Source organism: Onychostruthus taczanowskii, unplaced genomic scaffold, assembly GCF_017590055.1.
Source record: "Onychostruthus taczanowskii isolate IOZ18803 unplaced genomic scaffold, ASM1759005v1 scaffold50, whole genome shotgun sequence".
Taxonomy (NCBI): domain Eukaryota; kingdom Metazoa; phylum Chordata; class Aves; order Passeriformes; family Passeridae; genus Onychostruthus; species Onychostruthus taczanowskii.
In genome coordinates, this window is record NW_024502569.1 from 3,113,041 (window position 1) to 3,140,822 (window position 27,782).

General features: G+C 40.7%; 1 protein-coding gene across 1 annotated transcript; it reads left to right on the forward strand.

Annotated features, from left to right (window-relative positions):
* Positions 1–14,616: 14,616 nt before the first annotated feature.
* SLC46A3 (solute carrier family 46 member 3) lies at positions 14,617–27,217 on the forward strand. Its single transcript, XM_041416084.1, has 5 exons — positions 14,617–15,099; positions 20,153–21,026; positions 21,427–21,510; positions 22,957–23,113; positions 24,642–27,217. The coding sequence occupies exons 1-5, from the start codon at positions 14,908–14,910 to the stop codon at positions 24,727–24,729; spliced, it is 1,395 nt and encodes a 464-aa protein (XP_041272018.1). The 5' UTR covers positions 14,617–14,907; the 3' UTR covers positions 24,730–27,217.
* The last annotated feature ends 565 nt before the right edge of the window (positions 27,218–27,782 follow it).

Sequence of the window (27,782 nt, forward strand, 5' to 3'; positions counted from 1 at the left end):
ACAAAGGGAGATGGAAGTTTCAGTTCCTGCTCTGAAGACTGCTGGCAGCGTTTAGATTTATGCCCAGCACAAGGACCTAGATATACCCATGTGGGCATGGAGAATCACTAGCATGGAAAACAAAACGAGCAAAGTCCCAGCATTTATCTGCGGTGCCCTACTGCCTTCCCATGGAAGCAGCAGTGGGCTTGTGCCGGCAGAAGCGTGGCTGAGGCATCAGAGGAACGAACGGGATGCAGCAGAGGGAGGCAGTGTTGCATCAGCTGCATTTAAAGTCGCTCTGTTTTCCCTTCACAAACCAGGGGAAAACACAGCTCTTAAAAGCAGTTCAGAGGAGGAGTTTGTATTCAGCTTTCTTTATTTTACCAGCGGGAGCTTTCAGCTTTCCTATGTATTTGAAACTATATGCCTTAGTGCTTCAAAGTCATTTTGGAAAGGGGAATGAGCGCATCAAGCTGCATAACTCCTGCAGCATAAAGAGAGGTCAGGAGTTGGTTTTGCATAAGAATTGTGTTATCCAGTCATGGGGAACTATTACTGCCAGGGAGGTTGAGGGATGAAAATTGAATGGATTAGACAGATCTTACTGCTCCTGATCACATCAGTGCTGATGAACAGAAAATTTGTTTTACAGTTGCACAACCAGTCAGCCTAACTCCAGCCCTCTAGAAACAGGACTCCACTGTAAATCAGTCCTCAGCACTCCCTTCATCATCAATGGCAAATGCCAGGTGCTGTCAGGCAGGATTTCACTCCCCATGGTAGCAGCCCCTGTCCTGAGATGCCACACAGCCACTGTCAGAGGAGCACTCCAAATCTGGTATTGTTCATCTGAGGAGCCACACCCAAAGAAGCTAAACGTGGTGAGCTCTCCAGAAGTACTTCCTGAAGTTAAAATTATTCCATTTATTTTTCATTTATAGTTGATAATCACAAGTGCTGCTGTAAGGATGCTAAGGTCATGCAACCCACTGGGACACATTTGCTACATTTTGTTTTCCTGGAATTAGGTAACCTTTGCTTCTCTTGTAGTATCTGTCCTGCGTATCCAGGATTGACACATCAGACAGAGGGACACCACAAGCACTACTGGGCTTTATGTCCTTCTTTGGGATTTCAGGGCAGAGAACAAAGCTGTTGAGATGAGAATTGAGCCTTTGAATCATTAAATATTAATTACTCATGAGTTTTTGTTTTGTTTATTGCAGTCTGGTTAATTCGTACCCAGCTGATTAAAAATCACTCTTCCCAAATATAAATCACTTTAATGATTTAATGCCAGACCACAAAATGGGATGTGTAATAATCCACCTTATCCTTCATTCAACTGGAGGATAAAATAACCACAAAACAAAAAACCAAAACACCACAAACTGCTTCATTTTTCTGCTCAAACCATATCACTGTTTGCTGGGGCTCATTTGCCTGCAGGCCCTAGAGACACTATTTCAGCTTTCTTACTTAAACAAGCTTCAGTCCTTGGGAGCAGGCAAACACTCCAGACACACCCCACAGTGATTCTGATCTGGCCTCAGCTCATGATGCTGAGGCAGTTATTGGGTCCCCCAAACACCTCCTCCCAGGTTCTGTCCCTCATGTGCACTCCTCAGAGCCATTGGGCTAGAGCTGTCTGGTCTGGCTGAACTGCCTTTCCAAATCAATGCTACAGAGCCCCCAACCCAGCAAGGGAGGCAGAAGCTCAGGCAGCAAATGCAGACCATGAAGGACTGGGTGTGTCTGCTGACAACTATTTTTGCATGTCCAGTCCTGTCACAGCTGCTAGAAGTCAGGGTGGCATTGATTCTAGGATGGACAGAGAGGAGGGATGACAGCAGCGTAACCTATAACTAGGTGTACCTTATAAAAGGATCAGCCCTTTGAATTTATGGCCAAATTGCTTCTCTAGCTTTTCAGATAAGTATTTTGCACAGCCAAGAAATCCCTGGCTCCTAAATTCCTCCCTTTCCCCTGTCACAAGACCACAGTTGCTTTGGATTGGGAAGCCCATCTGAATTTCATAACCAATAATTTTGTCACTTATTAGCATAATGGTTCACATAAATAGACTGCTTGAATATGAATACAACCATCACCATCACCCTTCACCTTAAGCAGGGAAAATGAGTGCAGTGGGTCTGCACTGATCATCCTGCAGATCATTTTTTAGCCTTGAAAATCTCGCTTTTCTTTGAAAAAGGATCCTGCTGCAATTAATACTGATACACGACAGTTGCTGTCTCAGAGAAGTTGCCATGCCAAAAAGAACTGACATGTATTTTTAGACAACACTTTAGGGTAAATCAACAGCCAGGTACTTTCCAGGTACCTATGATACCACTGCTTCCCTATGGAAAATGAAAGCCTGAAGAGTATAAGAACAGCTGAGATATTTAATCTGTTCACTTTCATAACTTTTGTGTTAGATCACTAGTGATACACAGCATGGAGAGCGGGATTCTTTTGCATTACTTCTGCTCCCAAACACGTAAGTCTCCAGCTCCAGCCTTCAAATGCCCATTTACACAGACTCATTGTCTCAAAAGTGCCTGTGCCCCACTAAATTCCCAGCTGTAGTACTGAGATGTGTGCTCCAGAGAGTCTGCCTGGCACTGGCCTCACATCCTTTCAATATGTATATGAAGGAGGCAACAAGAATAGTGCCAGATGGCAATGGGAATGGAAATGATATGACGTACATCTGTGATGCGATTTTTTCTTTCTTTTTTTTTTCTTGTGAATAAAGCATCTTGTGAAAAGAGGAATTAGATGCAGTATTTATAACAGTCCTTCATAAACATCCCCAAATTCCAAGTAGAAGACAAAAGGCATGAATCATATCACAGCAGGCGCTATAGCTGGGGAAGTGGCCTTTATGAAGATTGCTTCCGTAATTTGGGCTCCAGAATGAAAGAGAGCTGCTCTTAGGAGATCTGTAGGAAGTTGATAATGGCTTATTTAATTGTAGTATCACTAATAAAATCAGTGTTTTCATCAGGAACATTTCCTTAGCTAAAAATGCCATGATTCTTCAACTGTAGTTTGATCCTGTTCATTTTGTCTATAAATGATATAATGCCAAAAAAATAGATTAGGACATTATAGTTTCCTTTAAAAGGAAACTTTTAAACTGTGGCTGCAATCCACACCATAGAAGACGATAATCCCATAATAACTGACTTGGTATGCAGAAATAAAACAATTACTCATAAACCAGAGATCATAAAGCAAGGAAATTTGTTCTCTATCAATTATAGAGGAAATGAGACTATAATTTGCTCTTTATGACTTGACAGCTAAAAATCTCCCATTAATTGAGCCTTGTCATTAAAGGAATTCTCCCCTTGCATAATTCTTCAGCAGTTTTGGTGGCAGTTTTATGTTCTTAACCTATTTGGTGACATTGAACTTGCACCTTGTACCACAAGAATATCACCCCATTCATATTAGTCATGGGAAAATCCCAAAATAGAAAGGATGTGATGTGAAGAAACTTCTGATATCTACGCTGAAAAGCATAAGACCATCTAGACTCACAGGACTGATGGACACCAACAATCAAGTCAAAGGGATCTACACACACCGGTCATTTTCAGATGCATCTGACTTCAGACAACCACAATGGAAAATACATGATTTAAAATTAAAACCTAAACTACTAATCTACCTGGTTTTCCCACTATTTAACAGCAGAAGTTTAGCAAAGCTGACAGCAGATCTCAGATCATTCGGCAATGCCAACCCTGATTTGTAGCTAGACTTTTTTCCTACTGAAAGTAGGCAGGGATTTTTTGGGAAGCAAACGGTTAGTGGCATTAATGAGCAGTATGTATTGCTGCACTCAGACATCTGTGAATACATTTACTGTACACACACAACAGAAGGGGACAATCTCCTGTAAATCACAGGGAGATATGAGGCAGTGATGGCCAACAAAGACCAGGAGTAGACTAGGCCAACAATGGCTAGGAGTAGATAATGGCATGATTGTCATGGTATCCCTGATGCTGGCCTTGTGCCTTGTTTTGTGGGCCCTGCAAGGCCTGGTTTGTAGTTTCCTTACCTTTGTATCATTAATCTCCAGTGCAGAGGCTGCAGCTGGATCCAGAAGATGCACAGAGGGCACAAAAGATATGTGAAGAAACTTCTTCTGGCACAGAGATATTTTGGTACAATCCACCTTACCCTGTTTAAGGTACTCAGCAGCTGGGCATAATTTCATAGCATCTTCCACTAAGAAGTGCTCAAAGTCAGGGCAGAAAGATACACAGAGTTCTGTGAGGAATCCTGCACAGAACCACTGCCTAGGTAGTGCTAACCATCAGCAAAGCCAGGCAGAACAGGATACAATGAGATTTTAATGGGAGTATATCACTTCCAGCTTGTTAGGACTGCATTCCAGTCAAGGGAAGATAAGACTCCAGCATTCCTTTGCACTTTACCATCAAACCAAAGAATAGCTGAATAGCAAATGATAGCTGACAACAGCTTTAAGGGAGGAAAATGGATGAAAGCAGAGCTTTCTTAAGCAAAGCTTCAAAGCGTGAAAGGCAAAAACATTCCCAGAGCTGTCTACTAGCGCGCAGTACCAGACTGCCTGGAGATGACTCCAGACAACAACAACAGCCTCAAGAGGATAGGCAAGATAGGATATCATGACAGCTGCAAAATCAAATATTGCCAGATATTCCCATCCCAGTCCCACATAGGAAATTACTGGAATGATAACCAGGGCTCCCTAATAGCCATTTTACAGATTGTGTGATATTGCATAGCATTCAGGAAGGTTCATCAGCATGAAAAACTTGTGTGAGAGAGGAAGATTTATTGTGCAGAAATGTACAAGGCAGTCATGGGTGAAGGCTAAGATTTGTTACTGCTCTCATGCAAACTGGAGCAAATTTGATCACATTTAACATCGTACGTATTTTCATCAGCAGGGAAAAAATTCTATAGACAGTATTCTGGAAAATTAGCAATTACAAGTACAATCAGAAAATAAAGACTGTCAGGTTTTGCTAGCTGAAGGAATGGTTGATATTCAGGGGAAAAATTACTTTAGGGAATAGTTATTATTATAATTACTTTATTTCAGTTTTGTTGTCTAGCTGATGGGACTCGTCAGTTGAGACAGGCTTGCTCTGATAATGCTGGCAGGGTCACAACACTGGGGATGACAGCTTATTTTCTCATGACTTCTTATCATACAGAGGATTGTCTTACTGATAGACATTAATATGACAATGCTGCAGCTGCCTCCGTCAGATGTGCTCCCTGGAGTTTTAAAAGCATCTGTTACTTTTCACCTTTCTGAAGTAAGTGCAATTGTCTTCTACCTGCAGCCTCATCATTCTGCTGAGATATTTCTACACTGTGTCCATTATTGAAGGGGAATGAACAATACATCATCAACAAGCAACAGCCACTCACTTTGTCTTTCTAAATTTATCACTATAGAACACATTAATGCATTATAATAGCTATACTTATGTCCTGATCTGCATCCATTGTGTTCCTTCCATTATGTGCAGTAATGATATGGTTTTTGCACAGGTATTATTGCTATAATCCATGAAATATCACAAAGTCTCTCCTTTTTTAATTTTTTTTAATAGGACTTACAGATTTAGAAATTCCACCTTGATCATATATTTTTCCATTGTAAAATTGTTTTAGGAGAGAATTTTTTATGAATTTCCACTGTAAATTTGTCTTTGGAGAGAATTTTTAACAATTTTTTTGTCCCATATGTTGCTCAGAAATAGTATTACTATTCAACAACCTTTCATTATTCATTAGAAAATTGGTGTGGGAGGGGAGGCAAGGGGAGGCAGCAGAGGAACCTCTATCTCACATGCTTCCCCTTAAATTTGATGGAGCTATCCTAAATGTTTTGACCTTCCCTGCATCCTCTTAAAGCCCGCTTCTTGCAAGAAATCTGGCCACTGAAATGGATGTAATCAAAAAAAGAAAATTCAGAACTTCACTCTCCTGTATGGTAGTAGGCGTGATTCTTTAAATTTTATTACAAATTTCCACCATTTACGATGGGATTTCACACCATCCAATTCTGAAATTGGGCTGAATTTTCTACTAGCTTAGAAACAAAATCCACTCTTGAAATTCTAGGAATAGTATAATTTCGTCTCTCATACAGTGTTCCCTGAACTATGTAAGTACACCCATTTCTTCAGTTGTACTCATTAAATAGGTAATTAGTATCATGGGTGTGTAAGAGTCTGAGGTGATTTCACAAAAAAAAGTATAAAATATTTTATGTTTAGTTCAGCATGAATTAACTGTGAAATTGTATTTCAGTTAGACTGAAGAATTGCACTAGGATGGAGAATTAAATCAGTCTTTAACCAGTAATTTCAGGATGCTTACTTACTGAAAATATGTACTTTGCTACCCTCAATTAAAGAATGCGTGAGGCTACATTAATTTCAGCAACTTTTCAAAGACAGGTAAATAGTACCAATATTACTAAGAAAGAAGAATCAGGCACAGTGCAAATTACTTAAAATACTGGTCCCGAATTTTCTTCAGAAGATGCAAGAATGAGGATGAATCTCACCTCCCCCCAGTCATCCCAAAATGAGGAATCTAGTCTATACCACACACCCAGGGAACAGCATGGGAAGAAGAGAAATGGGAACCCTCAGAAAACCCAGCCCCACCTTAACCACTTTTTACCTCTCTTCTTCCAGGCTGTGACAAGCAGTCCACAAACAGCAAAGAGCATTGACTGTGCTTTGCATATAACCAAAAGAAATGAAAAGTGCAAATGACACTGCAACAGCAATCATGTCAGATCTCCTGCAAACATGAGCTGAATTTGCCCACAGCAAAAAGGAACAATTTCCAGAGAGGACCTCAGTGTAATAGCCAGTGAAGGTACAGTTTAATGAAAAGTTTCAGTGCCTTTAACCACAAGCCTTGCTGTCACAACATTAAAAAAAATAGTATTTAACTTACAGGGCAAAGGAACATGGTCTGTGGCTGTCCCGTAGGCAAAGCATTGGAGTGGTTTGGTCAGACACTATCTGATCTGCAATAAACCTTATCAATGTAAAGAAGCATTAGTGGTTTGGATTGGGATGAGGCATGCTAAAATTTTATTTCCTCTTTTATTAAACTAAGGCCTGAGTGACTGTCAGAAGTGTTACTCTTATTCAGAAATGAAAAAGAAATACCTGAGCATGGAGATATCACAAATCAATCTCTGCTTGATTCACATGTAAATAAGTAATGATTTTTAAATAATTATATTTGTTGTTGATATCCTCCTGAACATGCCAAAAAGCCAAGCCAAAGAAACACAACTCACCTGTCACTATCCCATGAACCCAAGCTTTCAGGTGGGTTGGTTGTAGACATGAGCACCTGGGACCTCCTGCACTGACTGAGCTCTTCTGGAGGCCCAGAGGGGTGCCAGCCCCTCAAGAAACACAAAAGACAAGCAACAAATGGGGGGGGGGGGGGGGGGGGGCTCCCTCCCCCGCTCTACCAGTTCAGTCTTGTAAAAACTAAACAAAAGCCACAGTCAGGGAATTTGAAATAGAAAGGACAAACTTCAAGCTGTGATATTTCTAAATGAGTGTGTATACATTTATCTGTCAAAATATTTTCAGGGGTTTCTATAAAACAACAGTATTGTGATGTCAGTCCAGTCTTTAGAAAGTTTATAACAAAAGAAGAGGGGGAAAAGAGGGTATTTCAAGTACTCACTCTTTCACATGTCTGTTTTTTCCCAGGTAAATATTATTTACACTTCAATACAATATGTTATACTGTAAATCTATTTTATGAATCTATTTGAATCACTGACGATATTTAGTGATGTCTTTGTTAATGTGGTTTTGTTTCAAGAACAACAGAAATGTTTACTTTTGAAAGAGGAACTTTTCTTATCTTGCCCTGGAGAATGTATGCAAGTTCAGGCTCAAAATATTGTACTTATAAAGGGTTTTCTTGTCAGTATAGAATAAACAGAGCTTATCCAAGTTCAAAAAGAAAAGGTGTGAGAAGGCATAATCACTTCGACTCAGAGACTGGATTGCCGGTGTTGAAACGGGTGTGGATGGAGCAGGATGCACAGAGAGTAAAAACAGTGTAAAACAAAAGGGGAGCTAGGGACACTCTGGTTTCATGGAGAGCAGCTTGATCTGCTGGTGACAGCATGGCTTTTTCGTTTCCATCTCTTTTCCATGCTTCCAAGTTTCACACACCTGACATCTTCAAAGAGCTGAAAACAATTATGGAAGGAGGCCCAGCTGCTTCTTTGAGGTGTCAGTGCTGGGGAATAAGGCATGGAAATAACAGTAGGTATTCCCAGGCCTCAGGCATGCCAGGGAGACAAGCGCTCCCAAGGCCTTCACAAGGACTCAGCCAAAGAGGTTGAGGGGATGTAGGAAGCTGGGCATAAAATGCACCAAAGGAGGGCACAGGGTACCAGGGAGTTGGGAGTGGCAAAGAGGAAAACCATCACAACACAGTCAATGAGAATCAGCAGCAGAGAAGAGAAGAAAAGAAAAAGAAAAAAGATCTCTGAGAGTCAGGCAGTTCTTTCTCTGTTTGCCAAATTAATTTTGCAATTAAGACCCTAAGTGCTTTATTAGCTGTTCTTTTTCCCATTAAGCAGTTTTAGTAGCCATGGGCATGCCATATAAATACAGTCAGAGAAAGCAGACAGCATAGTTATGAACGGGAGGTTCAGCGTCTGTAAGGCACACTGCCACTATCAACTTTGTTATACAAAATCACTTCATAACTGGTTTCCCATTTCCCCACCACAAACCTAATTTTTGAATAGACAGAAGGTAAAACTTGCAGCAAGGTAAGCTTAAAGCTCAGCAAGCTTAAAATTCCTGATCAGGCTCAGCTCACTTTCAAAGCTATCTGAAAATTACTTGTACCTTCTCATAGAAAAAACAACCATCCCCTAGTTCATGTTATACAAACTCATACATTTATACAGCTAAATAATTCAGGGCAAAACTGCCTGTAACTAACTGTACATGTTATAGCCCAAAGTTTATATTTTCATGCAAATTTATTTGAGCAGCTTCTCCTTTTTGTTAATTTGTATAGCCTTTGCTTTGTATGCTCCCATTTTTATGCTCCCAGTTTTTATGAAATCTTTTCAAAATGCTAGCTCTGTACTTCTATCAGCCCTGCAGTCCTGCTGAAATAAGTATGGCCACATCCAGCTGACAAAAGTCCACCTACTTCAAATTCCCTTCTCTGGCAGGGGTCAATATAACAGATGCTCAGAAAACAGGTTAAAGAACAAGTACATCTGCTGACAGTGCTCAGGATACCTTCCCCAGTTCCAGGAATCATCACTTCAGGAACTTCTTGAACCAGGAATGTCATATGTCATGGTTAGGTTATTGGGTTTAATAGGTTCCTGAAGGACCTCTTTAAGGTGCTTAACCTGAGCCTTCACACTTATCATTCAATTGGCTAAATTCAATACCTCCCCTTCATGAGCTCAAATTTCCAAAGCAGTGGAGCTGCTTTATTATTTGCTTTCCTTGTAGGAGTAATAAATAACATTCAACACTATTGTAGAAAAAATTCTTTTATGATGATACCTAAAGCTGAATTGAAGTGCCATATTATTTTCAGCAATATTGCCCCATTTTCCTGTATAAGAAATCTTGCAAGGCACTTGTCTGAAAATAGAGCATGACAGATCTGCTTCAGGTATTGTCATAATCTGAAAGAACCCAGGAAATTTTCTGCTGCTGTTCTATGATACCTAAGAGACCACCAGGAGACCTACTGCAACTCTTAAAAAAAAAAAAAAAAAAAAAAAAAAAAAAAAAAAAAAAGGCATAATTGGGATAAATACGGATAAATACCCATTGATGTTTATGTGCACAAATATACAGCAGAATCATGCCAGGAAAGGAATTGTTTCAGTTCAAGGAACAGGACATATTGAACACTTTACAGATCTTTCTGAACAGATCTGGGCAGAAGTTTGGAAAATCTGGGTAAGGGTGTATTTGGGTATTTTTGGATGGATAGGAATAAGGACTGATAACCGTGTCTACTGCTGCTTTGAATGTCAAGAATAATTTCAGTGGTCAAGTGGTGGAGGGAAAATGGCATTACCACTTAAACCACAGCTAAGCAGACTGAAGTCCTGCTTCCTCTGAAACCTTCCACAGGTTCACCTTTGAGACCATTTTCTTTTCGCCCTGAGAATTTAAAACTGAAAAAAGCACATTAAATCCCTGTCTGGGGTACAGACACATTCTCACCCTAATTCCAACTCCTTCAAGTGATAAAGACTTTGTCACTGATCTCAGGAGTTCAGCTGGACTGCTCAGGTTCAAGTCTGATGCAGAGTTCTCTGGGAGAACACCAGCAAATCTGTCATTGACTTTGAAGATGAGAACAGCTCGTCATCTGTCACCACCTTCCTGATGATATCAGCTTAAATACTTGTATCCTAAACACACTGCATTCTGCTTGTTGGTCTTTGTGAAGCTCCTCAAAAAGCTGCTTCTTCTGATGAGGGCAATGGTGGATGATGAGTCCTTATCTCTGAAAAGGGAACGCAGCCAACAGTCCCAACAACTTACCAGGAATGAAAAGCACTTTAATTTAACAAACGGGGAAAGAACTTTGCTCTAGCAAGATTTTAAGAACAGATGAAATTTAATAGCCTCCTGCAACAGAACAGCATGTGACTCAGAGGCAGCCACTCCAGCTCTGCCTCAGCTGCTTACTTTCAGTTCCTCGTTTAGGAACTGTTTACATTAAACAAATGAAAATTTAAAGAAGGAAAGAAACCTGCTGTTTCCGATTAAAAGATGCATGTTGGCAGAAGCATGCCTCTGTCCACTTCTGCAAAGGGTGAAATGAACTACGGACGAAGAGAGGAGCACTTTGCTGAGTCACGGAAACCGGGGCTATCTCCAGCGCGCTGCTGCGGATCATCACCACCCAATACCCGGCTGCCGAGGGAGGGACAGGGAGTGGCAGGCAGCACAGCACTACCAGTACCACCAGTTATTTTTCAAAGCACGTCCAAGGTGCTGGACTGGAGCTGTAAAATTGCTCACTGAAAATTCTGTATGAAGCAATGCAGTCAGACGAAAACAACTTACATCAGCTATGTACAGTGAAGAGCTATCACATGCCTAGTACATAAATGTGATTGAAAGCAAAACAAGAAGGAAAACAAAAGACCAAATCACCTCAAACAGAACCAAGAAGCTGCATTAAATAAATTTCAAATCCTCAAGTAGTCTGAAAGCCAGTCGCAGCAGATCTAGTAGCTCTCGTAGCTTTGTTTAGGACTGGGCAAAACCACAATGGGCTCTCTGCACAAGCTACACCTGAACACAATGCGAAGGGAGCTGCTAAATTCTTCTCCACTGAGTCATCTAATTAGAAAAGCCACCAGTGTGAAGGGCTTTCTGACATATTTCATATGTCAGATTTAGGAAATACCTAAATCTGACATATGAAATAATCAGAGATGAGCAAGGACAACTTGCAAATACACAAGTACGAGAGGTAGGTAACTGAAAAGCAAAACTACTGAATAAACCACACCATTTAGAAATGGTTGCTGTCATGTGGTGTATGAGATGCCAGCAAGAACACCAGTTCTGTTAAGATTTTCTTATTCAGAAAAAATAAATATATCTTGATGCCTTACATATGCTTGAGGATTCAAACAAGCACAAATTTTCAACACAGAACTTCAGAAGAGTAAAAAGTGCCATATGGTATGGACACTGCAGTTACCAGTAGTGCTGGTGCTGTGACAGAGGTGTTCAGAGCACCCCATTTTCAGGAACACAAAGTCAGTGGGATGTTGCTGCCTATACCTTCACAGTTACATCTAAACTTAGGTATGCCTCTGCAGAATTGCATTACTTTCTTTTCCTTCCTCCAGGATTTGGAGAACTTCCTTCATACATCTTTGTTTGCCCTGCTGATGGGCATGACACAGGGTATGAAAGATTTCTGCAGAACTGCATTTTGTATAAAATTATCTGCCAAAAATGTGCTTCTCTTCCCTTTTTAGGTTCCTTTTTTAAAATTTGTGTTAACCATTGTTCTCAAGACAGCCTTGAAAACATGAGTTGAACATTAGTGCAAACAGTACAGTAATGTTACTCTGTAATCCATAAACAACATGCAGAGGGCTAAGGTTCTCAGTAGATTGTTAGCACTGTAACTTAAAGCACACTCAATTTTAAAAAGTACTTAACTTCTTAGAAGGCAATTAAAATTACATTTTACAAGTCAATATTATTTAGTAAAGCACGACTATGTTTTCACCAAAGCTTTTCTCCAAAACAGCTTCATCAAAATAATCTTCAATTCTTCACACATTGATGATGTCATAAAGTGCAAACCAGCGCAAACTGCAGAGTTGCAGCCACCTGTGATCTTTGTGAAGTCTGTTCATGGGCATGTAACTCAGATTTGGACCAGTGTGAATACTGGTGGCAGGGGAGAGAGGAAGGTAGCTTGCCATGCATTGTGTTATTTCGAAATGCTCAACTTCAAAGAATAAGTATCACCCAGCTAAGTCTGATCTTAAAAGTCCGATCACATCTATTGCTTTTAGTTCCCCTTGCACTGAGGGGGACTGGAAAAAAATGAGGGCCAAGTCTCTTCCAATGCACCTGCCTGAGGGGAACATGTTGTGTCAGCACTGGAAGATATTGGTGAACAGGCTTGGAGCTGTTGCACAAAGGTAAAAAGGTGCTTCCAGGTGACCAGCTCAAGCTGCAGCTTTGCCTTCAGCACTGGTGAGATCACTGCTTTGCTGGAGCCACTTGGCTCTGTAAACACAATCCCAAGCTTAAACACAGTTACTAGGAAGGAGAGAAGCAGAGGACCTCTCCAGAGCACAGATCCACAGCTCCACTCTTTGGCACTGGGAAGGCTGTCCTGAAGGAGCTGTGTGTATTAACAAGTTTTGCCAGCAACCTGGACTGCACTCAGACACTTGTGTTCCTTTGTAAGTGACAGGCTCTTTCAGCACAGCTGGATCTGGCAAGTGGTCCTCTGGACAATATTCCTCTGTGGAATAAAAGGAAGTTCCAACAGGCTTAAAATCCCTTCTTCGCCCTGCTCAAATAAGTGCTAACAGCTGGATGAGTGACCTGAACAGCCCCTGTCACCTAACAGCCTCACATGATTGTTTTGGCTTTACCGTGTGACAAGCAAAATGCTGTCACAGGATGAGTCAGACTTTGGACTTGGACAGGTCGAGGAGAAGGACACCATTCTCTACAAGCTGATCTCATGCCAGAGTAGCACTTTTTTTAAATCAGTCTGCCTGTGTGCCTCTGTGAGCCTATAGCTAGACCAAAGAAGCTCAAGTAAACGATTGAGGCCACTGAGCTTGTATGCAGGGTTGGTCCTATGCTAAGAGACACTTGACAAACCAGTGTTGTCCCTAAATTTGGGACTGAATGACATGTCACATGGCAGTGAACAAGTTAAAGCATTACTCAAGATCATATGACCCATGTTATGGATAATCTGCCTTCAAATCACTTTATCAAGGAACTCAATTTTCATGAAGTTTTTTAACTGCCCTTCTTATTTTAATAGAGCAAATACATCAGGGAAACTTTGAAGTTCTGAGGTGCTTTTAACAAAAGGGACTTTTTGCAGTACTTGTAATAGAGAACCAGTATTTAAGACTGAAAAGTGGTCCTTCAGGATGCCCTGGCTATATCACCTTTCCTTGGTAGACCACACCTGTGACAAGGCCAGAATCATGACTCGGTGCTGTCTTGGGAGGCCAGCGCAGAGCTGCGTGCTCTCCGTGCTGTGGATGCCGTGTACTGCAGAGCGGGCAGAGGCCGTATCTAAAGCGCACAACCGCGGCTCCGCACCAGCACGACCTTTCGTGTGGAAATGCAGCAGGTGCCCAGCAGCTGCTCACAGCGACAGGAGGCCTGTCCCCTGACACCCGGCTGTGCCAGACCCAGAGAGCGAGGTCTATCTCTTCCTGGCGGCGCTGGGTTAATGGTTAGACTTCATGATATTAGAGGTCTTATCCAACCTACACAGCTTTGTGTTTCTATTAATGAGAGACCATCTGGCGGCTAACAAATGTTGCTTTTACACACGCTGACAGCCGAGAGCCCACGGAAGGGGAGCAGCTATAAAACCTCTAAGCTCCGTCAGCTGAGAGCGGAGCGCACGGCAGCCCGGGGGAGCAGCACGCCGCGGGCTCCTCTCCGGCGGGGCAAGGCCACGGCCACCTCTCCCTGCGCACGCTGAGCTCCAGGCCGGGCTGGCGGCGCTAAGCGAGGCCAGCGACGCCGCTGACGACGCAGATCCTCGTTGTGTAAGCAGCCCGAACACGCCGCGGGCCCGGGGAGTGCTGAGCGGCGGCGCGCTGCTGAAATCGCCAAGGTGCTGATGTGTCCTGACCTCCGGCAGCAGCCCCCCGCGTCCCCGGCGTGGGGACAAGCACGGCGGCAGTGACACCCGCGGGCACAGGGACCCCGCTCCGCCGCCGGGCCCGGCCCCGCCCGCCGCAGCGCCCCGCCCGCGGGCCGAGACGGGGACAGCGCGCCGAGATGGCGGCAGCCGGCCTCGTCCTCCCGGCGGCCGCGGCCGGGGGGGCGGCGACGGCGCGGCGGGGGACACTCCTCCGCTGAGGGACACGGCCGCCCCCGTCCCGCCTCCTGGTGTCACGGCACTCGGGACGGGGCCGGTGCGCAGGGGACAGCCCGGCGGGGCGCGGCGGGGGCGCAGCCGGGACCGCTGCGCTCCGGGACGGGGCTGGCGGAGCGCGTCCCCCGTGCATGGGACTGTCACCGTGCCGGCTGCCGCTCGGGGCTTTCGCTTGCACCTCGTGAGCCCTTGCGATCTGTTGTCTGGCGCAGGGTTTGAAGCCCAGACCCAGAAATGAGGAAGGTTCTGTGCGTGGAGCCCGTCATTTTCATCTACATTTTTGCGTCTTCCCTGACGAGCCCGCTGGTGCAGCAGTTCATCTACCGGCGGCTGTGGGAGCAGGAGTACAACTCCACTTTCGTGAGCGACAGCAATGTCAGTCACTGCGAGCAGAATAAGAGCAGCCCGGCTTATATCAAACAGAAGGCAAGTGGCGGGGGAGGAATAATAATTGTAAATAAACTCGGAGCCGGGAGGTGCTGCTTCAGTATAACCTCCTGTTTTATAACCTTAACCTTTAATTCTCCAGAAAGCCGTAGTTTCGTAACCTGCTCTCACTTCACTGTCTCCTCGCTGTAATGTTATGCTGTAGGTAGTGATAGTGCTTTAAAGACAAAGATTTGTCTCCAGGAAGATACTGAGACAAATTCGTATTTTAGCGGGAGCTGAAAATCGCCTGAGAGAATGGGGACCAAATTAGCATTGGGCTGACAGTACCGCGGGTACAGCTGGAGGTGGAGGCTCCTCCTCCCACACCATGGTGCTTGTTGTGTTTGTGAGCCACCCGTTGTCTCTGTCGCTCCTACTGTTCTTTGCAACCATGTGAAGTTTAGCAAATGCCCTGTAATTTTGAGGAATAGTATCTAGCATAAAATACATGTGTTTCAGAGGAATTACGAGAACAAGGAACAGGGGAAATCATAATAAATTTTTTTGTGGTTTTAAAACGTGGAAAAAAATTAACTGATCTTTGCATGATCAAATACAGTTGATGATTTGCCGTTCAGAGTATTAGTCTGCCTTACTGGAATACAAGGATGTCATGATGACAGGATCCCATGGTCAGTTACATTTTTAGCACTTTTCCATAGTTCAGTGTGCTGGATAGATAGTTGTTGAATGATACCTCTTCCATTGCATTTCCAGTGCAGTTTTAATGCTACATTTAAGCAGAGCTAGCTGTGAGCTGCCAGCAGAAGTGATGGTCATTCTCCATTTCCCTTCCCCCTCTCACCCCGTGTGTTGTATCTCTCAGTTCTGCAGTTGCAGGTTATGGTTTGGATTTGAGTGGGGCACTGATTCAACAGAAACCTCATCTCTTGTTTTGGGTTGTTGTTCTTAGAATGTTGTTTTGGGGTTTTTTTCTGAAGTAATACACTGCTCTGGCACACTCAGTGCCACATGATTTCTGTGTCCAACATGGGAATAGCAGAGGGAACATATTTTCAGAAGAGGTGCAATAGAGCCATACTTGTCAACAACAACTGGCAGTTGGGTTGGATAAAGGGAAAGATGAAACCACTGTAGGGTCAGAAAAGTAAATGATTCACTGAATAAATTACATGGAAGTTTGGGTCACAGAAACAGTCATTTGTCATTCCCTTACACTGCTGAAAAGGTGGTACTTGAAAAATTTTGCCCACATCCCATATCTGAATCTCTGACATGCTGCATATGTGCAAGACTGAATGCCTGAGCTTATCTGCCTCATTTGTCATATATAAAAGGAGATTGTTAATGGTTCATGCTTCCAGTGAAGGTGATCAAAGAAATAATTGAGGACTTTTAGTGTGGCATATGTTTGCTGTCATCTGACAGAAGCTGGTCTTAGTAGAAAAAATGTAAAAAGGTCAATAGAATTGTGGTCCAGCATGGCTTCTGGGCTGATCCATGGAGGTTATTACCAGTTGTTGTTGGAGTAATGTTTGTATGTTACTCCCAAGAAGTGTTTTCTTTAGTATTAGCTCCCCATCTGATGCTGTCTCTGGCAATTTTCTCTAAGGATACAATTCTAATTGCAGAGCTCATCAAGAAATCGACATTTCAAATACATCTTTGTATTTTGCAACCCCTTCAAAATCAACCTGATTTTCAAATTGCCATGACCTATGGTTCAAGATATAAGACTTCATATTTCTTTTCTCAAAACACTGAAGCAGAGTGATGAATTTCAGCTGAAGTTTAGATAGCATCTCTGATTTGGTGACATATTCACACTTTACAGGTCTTTGTTTACAAATTACGGTTAATTTGATATTTGAGAACATGAGTACTTCAAGATAGCAGTTGAATAATGGCCAACAGAACTTCTTCGTTTCCCTTTCCTGCCAAATTTCCGTTCCCTGCATTTCAGCAGTTGCCAGTAGGGCATGAGCTTTTGAACAATTACACTCTTGTCTGTATGCCTTGCTGCATTTTTATACCACACCAGTTACCATAGTGGAACAATGTAGGTGCTCAAAACACGCATTAATTTAAGTGCAAATGGGCCTCTGTGCTGAGTAATAGTCCTGTGTATGGGCCAAAGAGTAGATCCAGTAACCTAATTCCAAACCCTTTCGCAAGGAAGTGCCAAGTAGACGTTCCAGATTTTCCAAGACCTTCCTAACCTAAGCCTAACTGAATTAGGTTTATAGATGTTGAAACTGTTGCTGTAAGGCCCTGTTTGGCATTAATGTTTAAAAGAACATCTCTATTAACAGTTAATTTAGTGTAAGTCCTTATGTTCTGAGAATGAAGAAGCTTTATACTAATCTCACCTATTTCAAAGCAAAATGTAAAAGGAAATTGAAGACAAAAATCAATTGGAGCCTGCATAAAAAGTAAAATATAATTCAAAATGGTTAGTCTTTGCAAAATTTGGATTAATTATTTTTTACAATTTGAAAAAAATAGTCATAATAAAGTGAGTTTCATGGTAATTTGAATATAAACTGAAGCATTCTGATCACCAACTTAGATAATGCTTTTTTATTATCTCAGAAAGAGCTGTATTATTAATCATTAAACATTGTTTAACATCTCATTGATTTATTATCCAATCCATTAATTTTTCCTTGCTACTCAGTAATATGTTATCATAATGAGCCTGTGAGATTATCATGTCCTTTATATTGTTCAATATCAGGTGCTGCACTTCTCTCTTAATTTAATCCTTATATAAGTTATTTGCTTCTTCATTTTCGTTCTTTTAATTTTGAAATAGGTGATTGTAATATCTTTTTCTGTCCACTGTAATTTTTCAGAGTAGAGTGAATTTGCAGATTAAAAAACTAGACCTTTCTCTTCAAATATATGTAGTTCCATTGATTATTTAATGGAGTGATTTTAAAGCAGCTGAAGGTTTGACCTGTCATTTTCTATATTCTTTTCTTTTGACTTTATAAAACCATAGAGTGAGCAGTTGCATGCCTTACACTCTAAATGGATTTTTCCTGTACTTGTGTTTGTAGTTTTCTTTTCGGTAGACATGAAGTTTTTTTATCTCAGCAAGTTCATGGTCACGTATGTTACCTGGATGTGTAGCCACGTTTTTTGTGTTGCACAACTTCTTCCAAAAGAAGGACACCCGAGTTTTGGGTTTTTCTTTCTTTCAGTTTTACACTTCATAATGGTCTAGCAATAATCTTTGTGGTTAATGTGGATTGAGATGATACATATTAACTTTTAATTTTACTTTTAACATAGTAGCATTTGTTTGATGCTCATGGCTTTGAACAAGACAATCCTATATGGAGTTCTTTTTGCCAGCAGCAGAGGAGTTAAAGATCAGAATAATGTTTTCCATCTCAGTTTGTTCAGCCTTCATGGTTTTGACCCTTCCAGGGTGACAGCATTGCTGGCCAGTTACCAGGATGTCATGAATGCTAAGGCAGTCAGACACCACAAGGGAAGGGAGCAAAAGACTTCGGAGTGCTGGGGATCTTGAAGGCTTTCCTTGAGAACCTCAGGATCAGTTGAATTTCTTCTTGTAATAAAACCTGGTATCTTGTAAAAAAAGGAAGAGACTGAATGAGAAACTCATGGTCTCTGCCTGTAAATGTAAATATGAATTTATAAAGCATTCAGCAGCTTTTAAAATTGCCTAAGTACATTCCTGTAAGTTTTAGGGGGTTTTTATCATTTTGAATGCTACTCAGTCAGGATTATGTTAGCTACAGAGGAAACACCTGAAATGTGGAGTATAGATAGTTTGAATATGGGCTGAGAATGGTGTGGGCAGATTTGCACAAGTATACCTGTTGCTGATTGAACAGTACAATGCCTGCCCCAGTCAGTGTTGTGCCTCAGAAAACTCCAAGACATTCAGCAAGACTTTACTCTCTGCATCTGACACTTTATCTTAGCTAGTATAAAGGGTTTGTATGAATAAAGTTGCTTCCTTTTCCCCTGCTGTCTGATCAGGTGGTTGTCTTTGAAAGGGCTGTTGTGGCTGCTCTCATCAGGTCTGCATCTATGCATTAAAAACAAGATCTGAATTAGCTTGCTAAGTGTCCTTCAGCAGCTGGCTTCATAACAATTTTATTTTTTGTATTGAACATTCTTTAGTTCTTTTTTTCTGCAGCCATTCATGCTTTGTTAAATGACTGTTTTTCAGTCACATTTGATTTTTATACTTTTGTTAAAAAGAACTCTAAAATTTTCCCATAATGGGTGTTTGTTTTTATAGTGTTAGCTGCTGTTCCTTATGTGAATACCTGCTGTGATGTATCTGTAGAGACATCACTGATTTGGACAAGTTCTGAACCCAGAGCTTTACAGTGTTTGCAAAATCCATTAATTCCCATATCTGTGAGTCAGTACCATATTTAAAGCTGTATTTCACTTTTTTGGTTGTTACTGTTGTTTGTAATAGTAGTAGTAGGATTGTACAAGTGGGATGTCAGAGCAAACTGTGATCTGTTTACTTGCATAGTGTGCTCTAGTCCATTAATTCTTCCTTGTAACCCCCTCAGTAGAATTATTTGGGAGGAAAAATGATCTCCTGTGAGGTGGGAGCAGGGGGTGTGTTCCTTAATCGATGACTGGCTTACTACTGATTTCTGAGTAGTATTAAAATAGCCCAGTGCCCTTTTGCCATACCCTGTATTGAAGGAGATACTTGCAGTTAAAGATACTTACAGCTCTTGTAAGTGCATGTTCAAAAGGATTCTTCTCTTGTCTGCATTGAAACTTCTCTGTCATAAACTAAGTTTTGGGTTAAAATGTAACAGGGAATGTTTGAGGAATATTGAACATCAAATTACAGAAGTCTGAATATGAAATGTATTTTATTATAGTCTAGTATATCAAAATGTCATATAATCTTATAAAACTACATTGCATGTATTATGTTTTATAACAGTATAATTTATAATCTGTAAACATGTACAGTGATATTCATTATATTGCATGCTAATAATTATGTATGTAATATTGTGACAGATTTTTTTTCCAATTTATTATAGTATTTACAATTATTTTTATTTTCTCTTTGCAGGAAGTTCAAGAAAAAGCCTCTGTTTTTTATATGCAGTTGGATTTAACTAGAGCCATTCCCAGCCTTATAGTTGCCTTTGTCATTGTAGCTAATGGGGATCGCCAGGGACACAAAAGGTCTTTAGTTTTACCATCAATGGGAGCTTTGATTTCTAGTATTAGCTTGACTGCAATATCATATTTTTCCTTGTCACTCTCTGTCCTATTTGCAGTTGCATTTATTACTGGACTGTTTGGGAGTATAGCAACTTTCCTTGGAGGAGGCTTTGCTTACATAGCAGAGGAGTGTCATGATGAGAAACAGAAAACAACACGAATAGCTGTAGTGGATTTGATTTTTGGAGTTGTATCTGGATTAGCAGGACTGTCATCTGGCTACTTTCTAAGAGGAATAGGTTTTGCATGGACATTTGTGATAGCATCTCTGCTCCATGTCATTAATATCATCTATATTGTATTTTTTCTGGAAGATACCATAGGTGTATCTCAATTCCAGCATGAAGCACCAGTATCCTGGAAAGAACTTCTTAGGGAGACATTTTCTGGAGTGTACATGCTTTTTCAAACTGCCCCTTATAAAAAGAGAATTTTAATAATTGTGTTACTTTTTACATTTATGGCTTATTTGTTTACTGTGCTCGGTGGGACTTCACTTTTTACACTGTATGAACTGGATGAGCCACTCTGCTGGAATGAAGTATACATTGGATATGGAGCAGCTGCATCCACTTCTATCTCACTGACCAGCTTTTTAGGAGTTTACTTATTTTCCAAATGTCTTAAAGACATTTATATTGTCTTTATTGGGATGTTGTCTTACATTGGAGGAATGATCATGGCTGCCTTTGCCAAAACTACTCTGCTCATGTTTTTAGGTGAGTTCAGAATCAGTTGTTCCACGGTCAACAATGTATATCAAAATACTGCTGTGTTATCTGTAGTGAATGCAGTTGTTGGATATTGAACATGCCACCTTGAAAGGGTGACAGAGAGGTAAAATATAAATGGTTTATCAGACTGATCTAGGATTTGATGAACTGTGTGGAGAAACAATGGAATTACCTGCTTATGGTTTTAGTGCCGTAGAAATAGATTTGATTTATAAATTTCTCTGTTCTTGGAGAATTGTGTCTCAGTGCACTTCTAGTCTGACTTTTCTGTTGCCTTTTACTATTTGGGGAACTAAGTGTTCAAAAGTATATGACTAATGCAGTTGCAATATATTTGTACATTTCTGTATTTTAATTAGTTCAATGTCTCATGGCTGCTTTACAGTGAGAGTGCCATCTTTGTTCTGCTTTATGCCTATTCCTGTTCTCCGATCCATGCTGTCAAAAGTGGTTCTCCCTGGTGAACAGGGTAAGTAGAATTGTTTTTAAACAATAAAATAATATGGTGCTTCAGAACAGAGATGCACAAAGATTACCTTTAACTAAATAGATCTGTATTGGTATTTTAAGATTGCTTTTCTTTCAAGTTCTTTTAATTATGAGCCTGTGTCTTGATATTAATAAAAGTTTCTGTTTCTGAATTAAATATAAACAATGTGTTAAAAACTACTGCAAGTTTCAACTTTCAAACAAAATACTGTTCTTAAATTAAAGACCATGGGGAACTTGAAGCAGAACAATGTGCAAGATTTATAAAAGTGTGATTTCACAAGGGCTTCTACATTCATAAGATTTTGGCATGCAGAGAAAGATACATTTCTGTTATTTAGTGAATTTCTCACTTACTAGTTTAAAAAGGTAAGCAGTAGGTGGTCAATCTTCATAGCACTTGGAAACAATTAGACTTGTGTCCTCAGCTATGGAGCAGGAACCAAACTTCAGGCCTGTGGCTTCTAAACATGTCCCAATAAATGTAACATAATATTCTCAAAGCCCTTTCCTGATGGAAAAAAAGTATGTCAGGCCTCAAAAAATGGTTCTAATATCCCATATTTTGCTTTTGGGGAAGTGTGCATTTTCTAGATTTTGGGAAACATACACTTTCTAGAAACATTTTCCTGAATTGCTTTTTTTTGAGGTTTTTTTTTCAAGATTAATCTTCATACACTAAAACAAAGATCTCTTTGTACTAGCTGCGCTAAAATGCACCTCTGGTATTGAGTTTCTTGCTATTCTTCAGGGCTTTGGCTGCTTGAGTAGTTTGATGCAGCAATCAGGTTGCCTCTTGTCATCCCTTTCTGCTTACCTAGTGTGCTTTTGGTTATGGTCCTGTGACTATGAATACAGCTCGGGAAAATGTGTTCAACACGACACTCACAGGATAGACTGCCACCCCAAAGGGTAGTTCAGTCCAAAAAATGTTGTTTCTTTTCAAAAATGAGAAGGCAGTGGTTTTAAGCTGAACCAGCAGTCCTTGCTGAATCAGTCTTTTCCACATATAAGAGTGAAGGTTAAAGAAGGAAGAAACAAGAAAGGGAAAAGTAAGAATGAAGAAGACAACTGGAAGGGGTAAAGGATGGAGACATGACAGCATGGTTAGTGAGGATGAACAGGTTAAACATGATGTGATAAGCAACTGCAAGAAAGTAGGCATGGTAAGAAAATTATAAAGAAAAATAGTTTCCATCAACAAAATGTGTTGTTTATTTGTTGGCTTTTTGTTCATTTAAAAGAACTAGCATTTTGTAGGAGTTGCCACAGAAGACACTTTCATAGCAAAGTATGATTGCCTAGTGCTTGTAATTTGCATACTTGCAAAAATACTGTCAACAGTATCTTTTGAACCATGTTTAAAAACTTCAGTACTTTGAAGAGGTTTTGTTTTGTTTATAATTTGCCCATTTATTTTTGGCAGGTGCTGTGTTTGCTTGTATTGCCTGTTTAGAAGTTGTGACCGGCACAATGTCAATTTCAGTTTTTAATATTCTCTATGCAACTACTGTTGCATGGTTTTCAGGCTTTAGCTTCCTCCTATCAGCAGGCCTTTGTCTAATTCCACTGTCTGTCCTGTGGTAAGTACGGATCAGGAGGGTTCTTCTGACTGCCTTTGCCTGTAATTCATATTTTGACATGAATTGAAGCTGAATAGTTTACTGTGGTAGTTCTCAAACTTTCCTGTCTGCTAGCTTCACACCTTTTCCCCAATCCAGCCACTTCTCTCAGCTCCATGCTATGAATTTTCCCCAAACTGAAGATAACCTGAATGTACTGCCAGTGGGATACACCATACCCTTGACTGCACGTGTTACTTCCTTTGGTTTGAGACCTTTACATGGTCTTTCTTCCAGGAAAGCCTTTCCCACAGATCATGTGAAAGGCATGAACTTAATTTTGCAATCTGAGCTCTTCTAGATGCTAATGAGGGTTATAAACATAACAGTCACCCACTGGGTTTAATAGAAAGCTGTCTGTCCTGGTCTTTGGTCAGGGGTACCTTGTGACCCACTGCCATTAAAATCTGTAAAATATTTTAAAACCCAAAAGAATAAACCTCTAAACATGTTTTAAAAAAAGGCCTCTATAGCAGTTGTGTCTAATCATATCTAGTGGCCATCTAGTAATACGGACAGTGAAATACCACTCATGAGTACTCATAAAGATCACTTTACATAATTTCCAGTATAAATTACTTCCTTTTAGGATGCTGAAAGAAAAATCTAACTGACAGAAGAATCAATTTTCATTAGACAGATTTACAGTTGGAGGAAAAGTTGTTTTTCTTAATAGGGTGGCACTCTGGCTGGAGACTTGGGTATTTTTTCCTAATACTTAGACTTCCCCTCTGTCACCTTTTATCTCTGCATCAGATTTTAAGATTTAAATAGTGATAATGCTGTAGATTTAGAACATTTCACATAATTTCAAATCTATTCCTGCTTCATTATAATTATTTACACAGTCTTTACAGAGAAGCTATACTAATAGTAATTTAAAGCAGTGATGGGTCTTAGACATGAGGGAATTGAAGCAAAGGGGTCTTGCATGTGAGTAGAATACTTTCCAGTGAAGTAATAAAATAATTGAGAAATTCAGTTACATTAACAAAGGCACAGTAAGTATTTGTTCTATTAAATATTATCTTTAGTTTAGTTCAGTGTAAGTAGAGGAAGTGTCTATAAAGAAAGCAAACTCTACAGCAGAAAAGGAAGCATATGTACCATCAATCAGTCCATCCTGAAATCAGTACTGTAGTACATCATCACCATAAATTTCTGAAAGTTAGATTTCTTTACCTTCTGTCATTAGTTTCAGATATCTGACCCTGTGAATGCACCTTTCTTTTTGGAGTGTCATGCAGTGTTGCAGTTGGAGAGCAGAAAGGTCTGTTCCAGTCTGTAACAAGCAGAGTAGTTTAGTACTGTGCTCAAAGGCAGTAGTAATGATATTGTCTGACTTCTGTAATTAGGGCAAATAGTGTCACTGCTTTTGTGCCACAGAGGATGGCTGCAGAGAGGTATCCTGTGTGTTTGTTGGTGCTGAATCAGCATGCTATACTGAGCTATCTCATCTAAAGATACCTGTCTTGTCTTTGTCTTACAGCTGGCTTCTGTGCACAAGCTGGAATGGGGAGGACTTGGCTCTGCTGGTACCTGAAGAAGTATCCAGCTTAGAGAGTGCTGATAGTTGAACAAAGGATCCACATACCTGGGATTTCTAATCTGACATGCAGTGGCACAGATAGTTATTTCACACAGAAACCAAAGAGATAACACAATCTCCAAGTGGCCCTGCAGCAATAAGCACTAAATTGGTACCAATCTCTTTTTAGCACTTGACTAAAGTTAGCTATTAACTATAGAAATAGGCTGACAATTGAGATTAATGCTGCTTCAGCATGAAGGAAAAAATAAGGTAGGATGATACTTTTTCCACTCATCCTTTCTCAAGTTTGAGAATGTCAGCTGTGGATTGTGATACATCTTGTATCACTCTAAATTGTGTGATGAAGATAAGCTTTGCAACCCAGAGGACACTGGCAGTTCTGCTGGAGCCATTGCAGCTTGTGCCAGCTGAGGATGTGGTCCACTGCTTACATCTTGAAAGGCCTGTCTTAACAGTGAAGCCCCAAACCTGTCTAAAATTACTAAACTAAAAAACAGGTTTTTTTCAGAAAGGAAACTGGAGGCAGTACTTACACCTGCCATAAGTATACTTACTGTTCTGCAGCTAGCAGTGTTAGTGTAAGTTTAACATAAGATTTGTGGACCTTGCCTGTGATTTAGCTCTTGAAATGGATTTTCACTAAGAACTGTCAGAAAATTTCTTGCAGAGAAATCTTGCAGAGTGTGAAGTTCAGCCTAAACCTACATTTTGCAGAGGCCAAATTGCATATTTATCATTTTCCATATGTTAAGGACTGTGTACAGCCATCTCTGATTTGCCCCAGAGATACTTCTTGTTTTCTAGTTAAGCTGGTACTTAGCTTAAACGTTTCTTTTAGTGAAAAGCTGTAATAGCATTTCTTATGTGTAGAATTTATTTTTTTAACAACCCCGAAATGAGGTGACAAAATTAGAATCATTAATCTAATCACCTTGCAACAAATGTAGCATAATTTGTGAACATTTGAACAGCACTTCTAATCTTCAAAGCACTTTACAAATGCTATTCAAAACATCCTTCCATAATAGATACTATCCTCTCGGTTGCATAGAGAGAAATGAACAGAGAGACAAGTGACATGCCCAGCGCCCCAGTGCAAACTGGTGAGACTGCCAAACCGAGGAATCAGTTTCAGCACTGACTCCTCACCTTTTTCCTTAAGATCTTTAAGTAGAAATTATCCTGAGTGTTAGATTCTAGAATGCACAGCACAGCAGAAGTGTGAATATGACGCCATGTTAAGGACCACTCCCATCTGGTGATTTTGTTAAAGAGCTTGACAGCCAATACTGTCCTGATCTCTCAAAGTTGTGCGTGACTCTTTTCCCCCAAAACAGATTAGGTAGAAAAAGAAAAACAATGTAATGTGGTTGCCATTTAGGGAATTAAACCTCTAGGAAAACAACTACAATGACTTCACATGTACACGGCTTAGCATAAAAATGCAGATAGACATAGCATGTGCTGTATAAACAATGAGCTGCTTACCTCCACTGATACCCATCCTATGAACAGAGACTCCTGCAGAACCTCCCAGTGGTACTCCCCAAAAAACAGTAATACCAAATCATGATGATACTTTTATAGATCCTTTATAACTGAATGATTGCATTCTTTCCAAGTTATGTATCATGATCACAGAGAAGCCTGGAAGAAGGTTCAAATAAGTTAAAGGGAGAGCTTACAATATTCAGGAGACCACACTACCTGCTCATCACAGGTGAAAACAGGGCCATTTATCCTGGCCAGAGGGAATGTGCTAACACCTCTAGCTAGCTCTTACACTTCTGTCCTGAACTCCCAAGACTGATGTTGGCAATTAAAGATCATTAGCTTTCTCTCAGTAGTTTAGACAAGAGCCAGAAAATAAAACTGCTTAATGCCTTTGAGGTGCCCAAGCTACTGCCAACTTATTGGAAACACGAGCTGAGTTCTACAATAACCACTGGGTCCAAAACATAATGAGTACTTGTAGAGAGATTAAGAAAACACTGATGTAAAGGATTTTAGCACAAACATTACATTGTCTTCCTTGCCTCTTCATTATGCAGTTATGTAAGGCTTTATGAAATTAACTATTTCACACAAAACTGCCTGGAAATAAAAAAACAAATGCAGAAGGGACGTGTACCTTCACTTGCTCTTCAGTGCACACCTCTCCTAGTACTTGGAAGCTCCCAACAAAGTGAGCCACTTCCACAGTGGTGCTGTGTCAGTCCAACAAGCACGAACACCTCCGGAATGGCTTTGTTATGATTTAACTGCACCAAGTACGTGCTGTTTGCAGAGTACTTCTGGTAGATGGAGCATTTAGAACTGGCTATAAATATAGGCCAAAACACATGGAGGATATGAACTGTGTTTTTAAAATGCCTTGCATGGTGGAAGCTGAGGAACCAAGTACTAATATGCATCAGATTATTAAAGCAAAATCTATTAAGTTTATAATAATTTCTTTATTTGTGTATAAAGACAAATTATTTTGACATAATAATAACGTTTGGTTTTTTAAACTCTGTTGCATTTGTAGTTCTTGTGCTTTTAAATTTTGTTTTTTGACAAATGGGCAATGACATGACTACTAAAGGACTGTTGGTGTAAACAGGAGCAGCAGTATGGCATCATCTGTTTTTTATGGTCATAACACAACCAGCAGAGCAGAAGATGTAGCACTGCCATCTGCAAGAAGTCATGGTGGGGCCTTGTGTTGCACATGCCGGAGTGGCAGAGCTGGAAGTGCCTTCCTCCCCTTACCCAGGCCAGAACCATCCTAGCTCCAGTGCCCAGCACACCCCACTTAGCTGCTTCCGTGGGTTGCTCCATGCAGCACCTGCTTGACAGAATGAGGCTTGTACAAAATGGGAAGAATGGGCTGGGGCAGGAAGCCCAGTCCACAGCCCAGCCCCCTGCAGCACTGAGAAAACATAACCCTTCCTTTTTACCTCAAAAGCTTTTTTCCTCAGTCCTGCTTCACTCCCATTTCTCTACTAACAGAATAAATTCTCACACAGGCCTCTTACACATACTATTTGCTTTCCAGCCTGGCTAACCCCTAGGATTAGCTTCCTTACAGACATA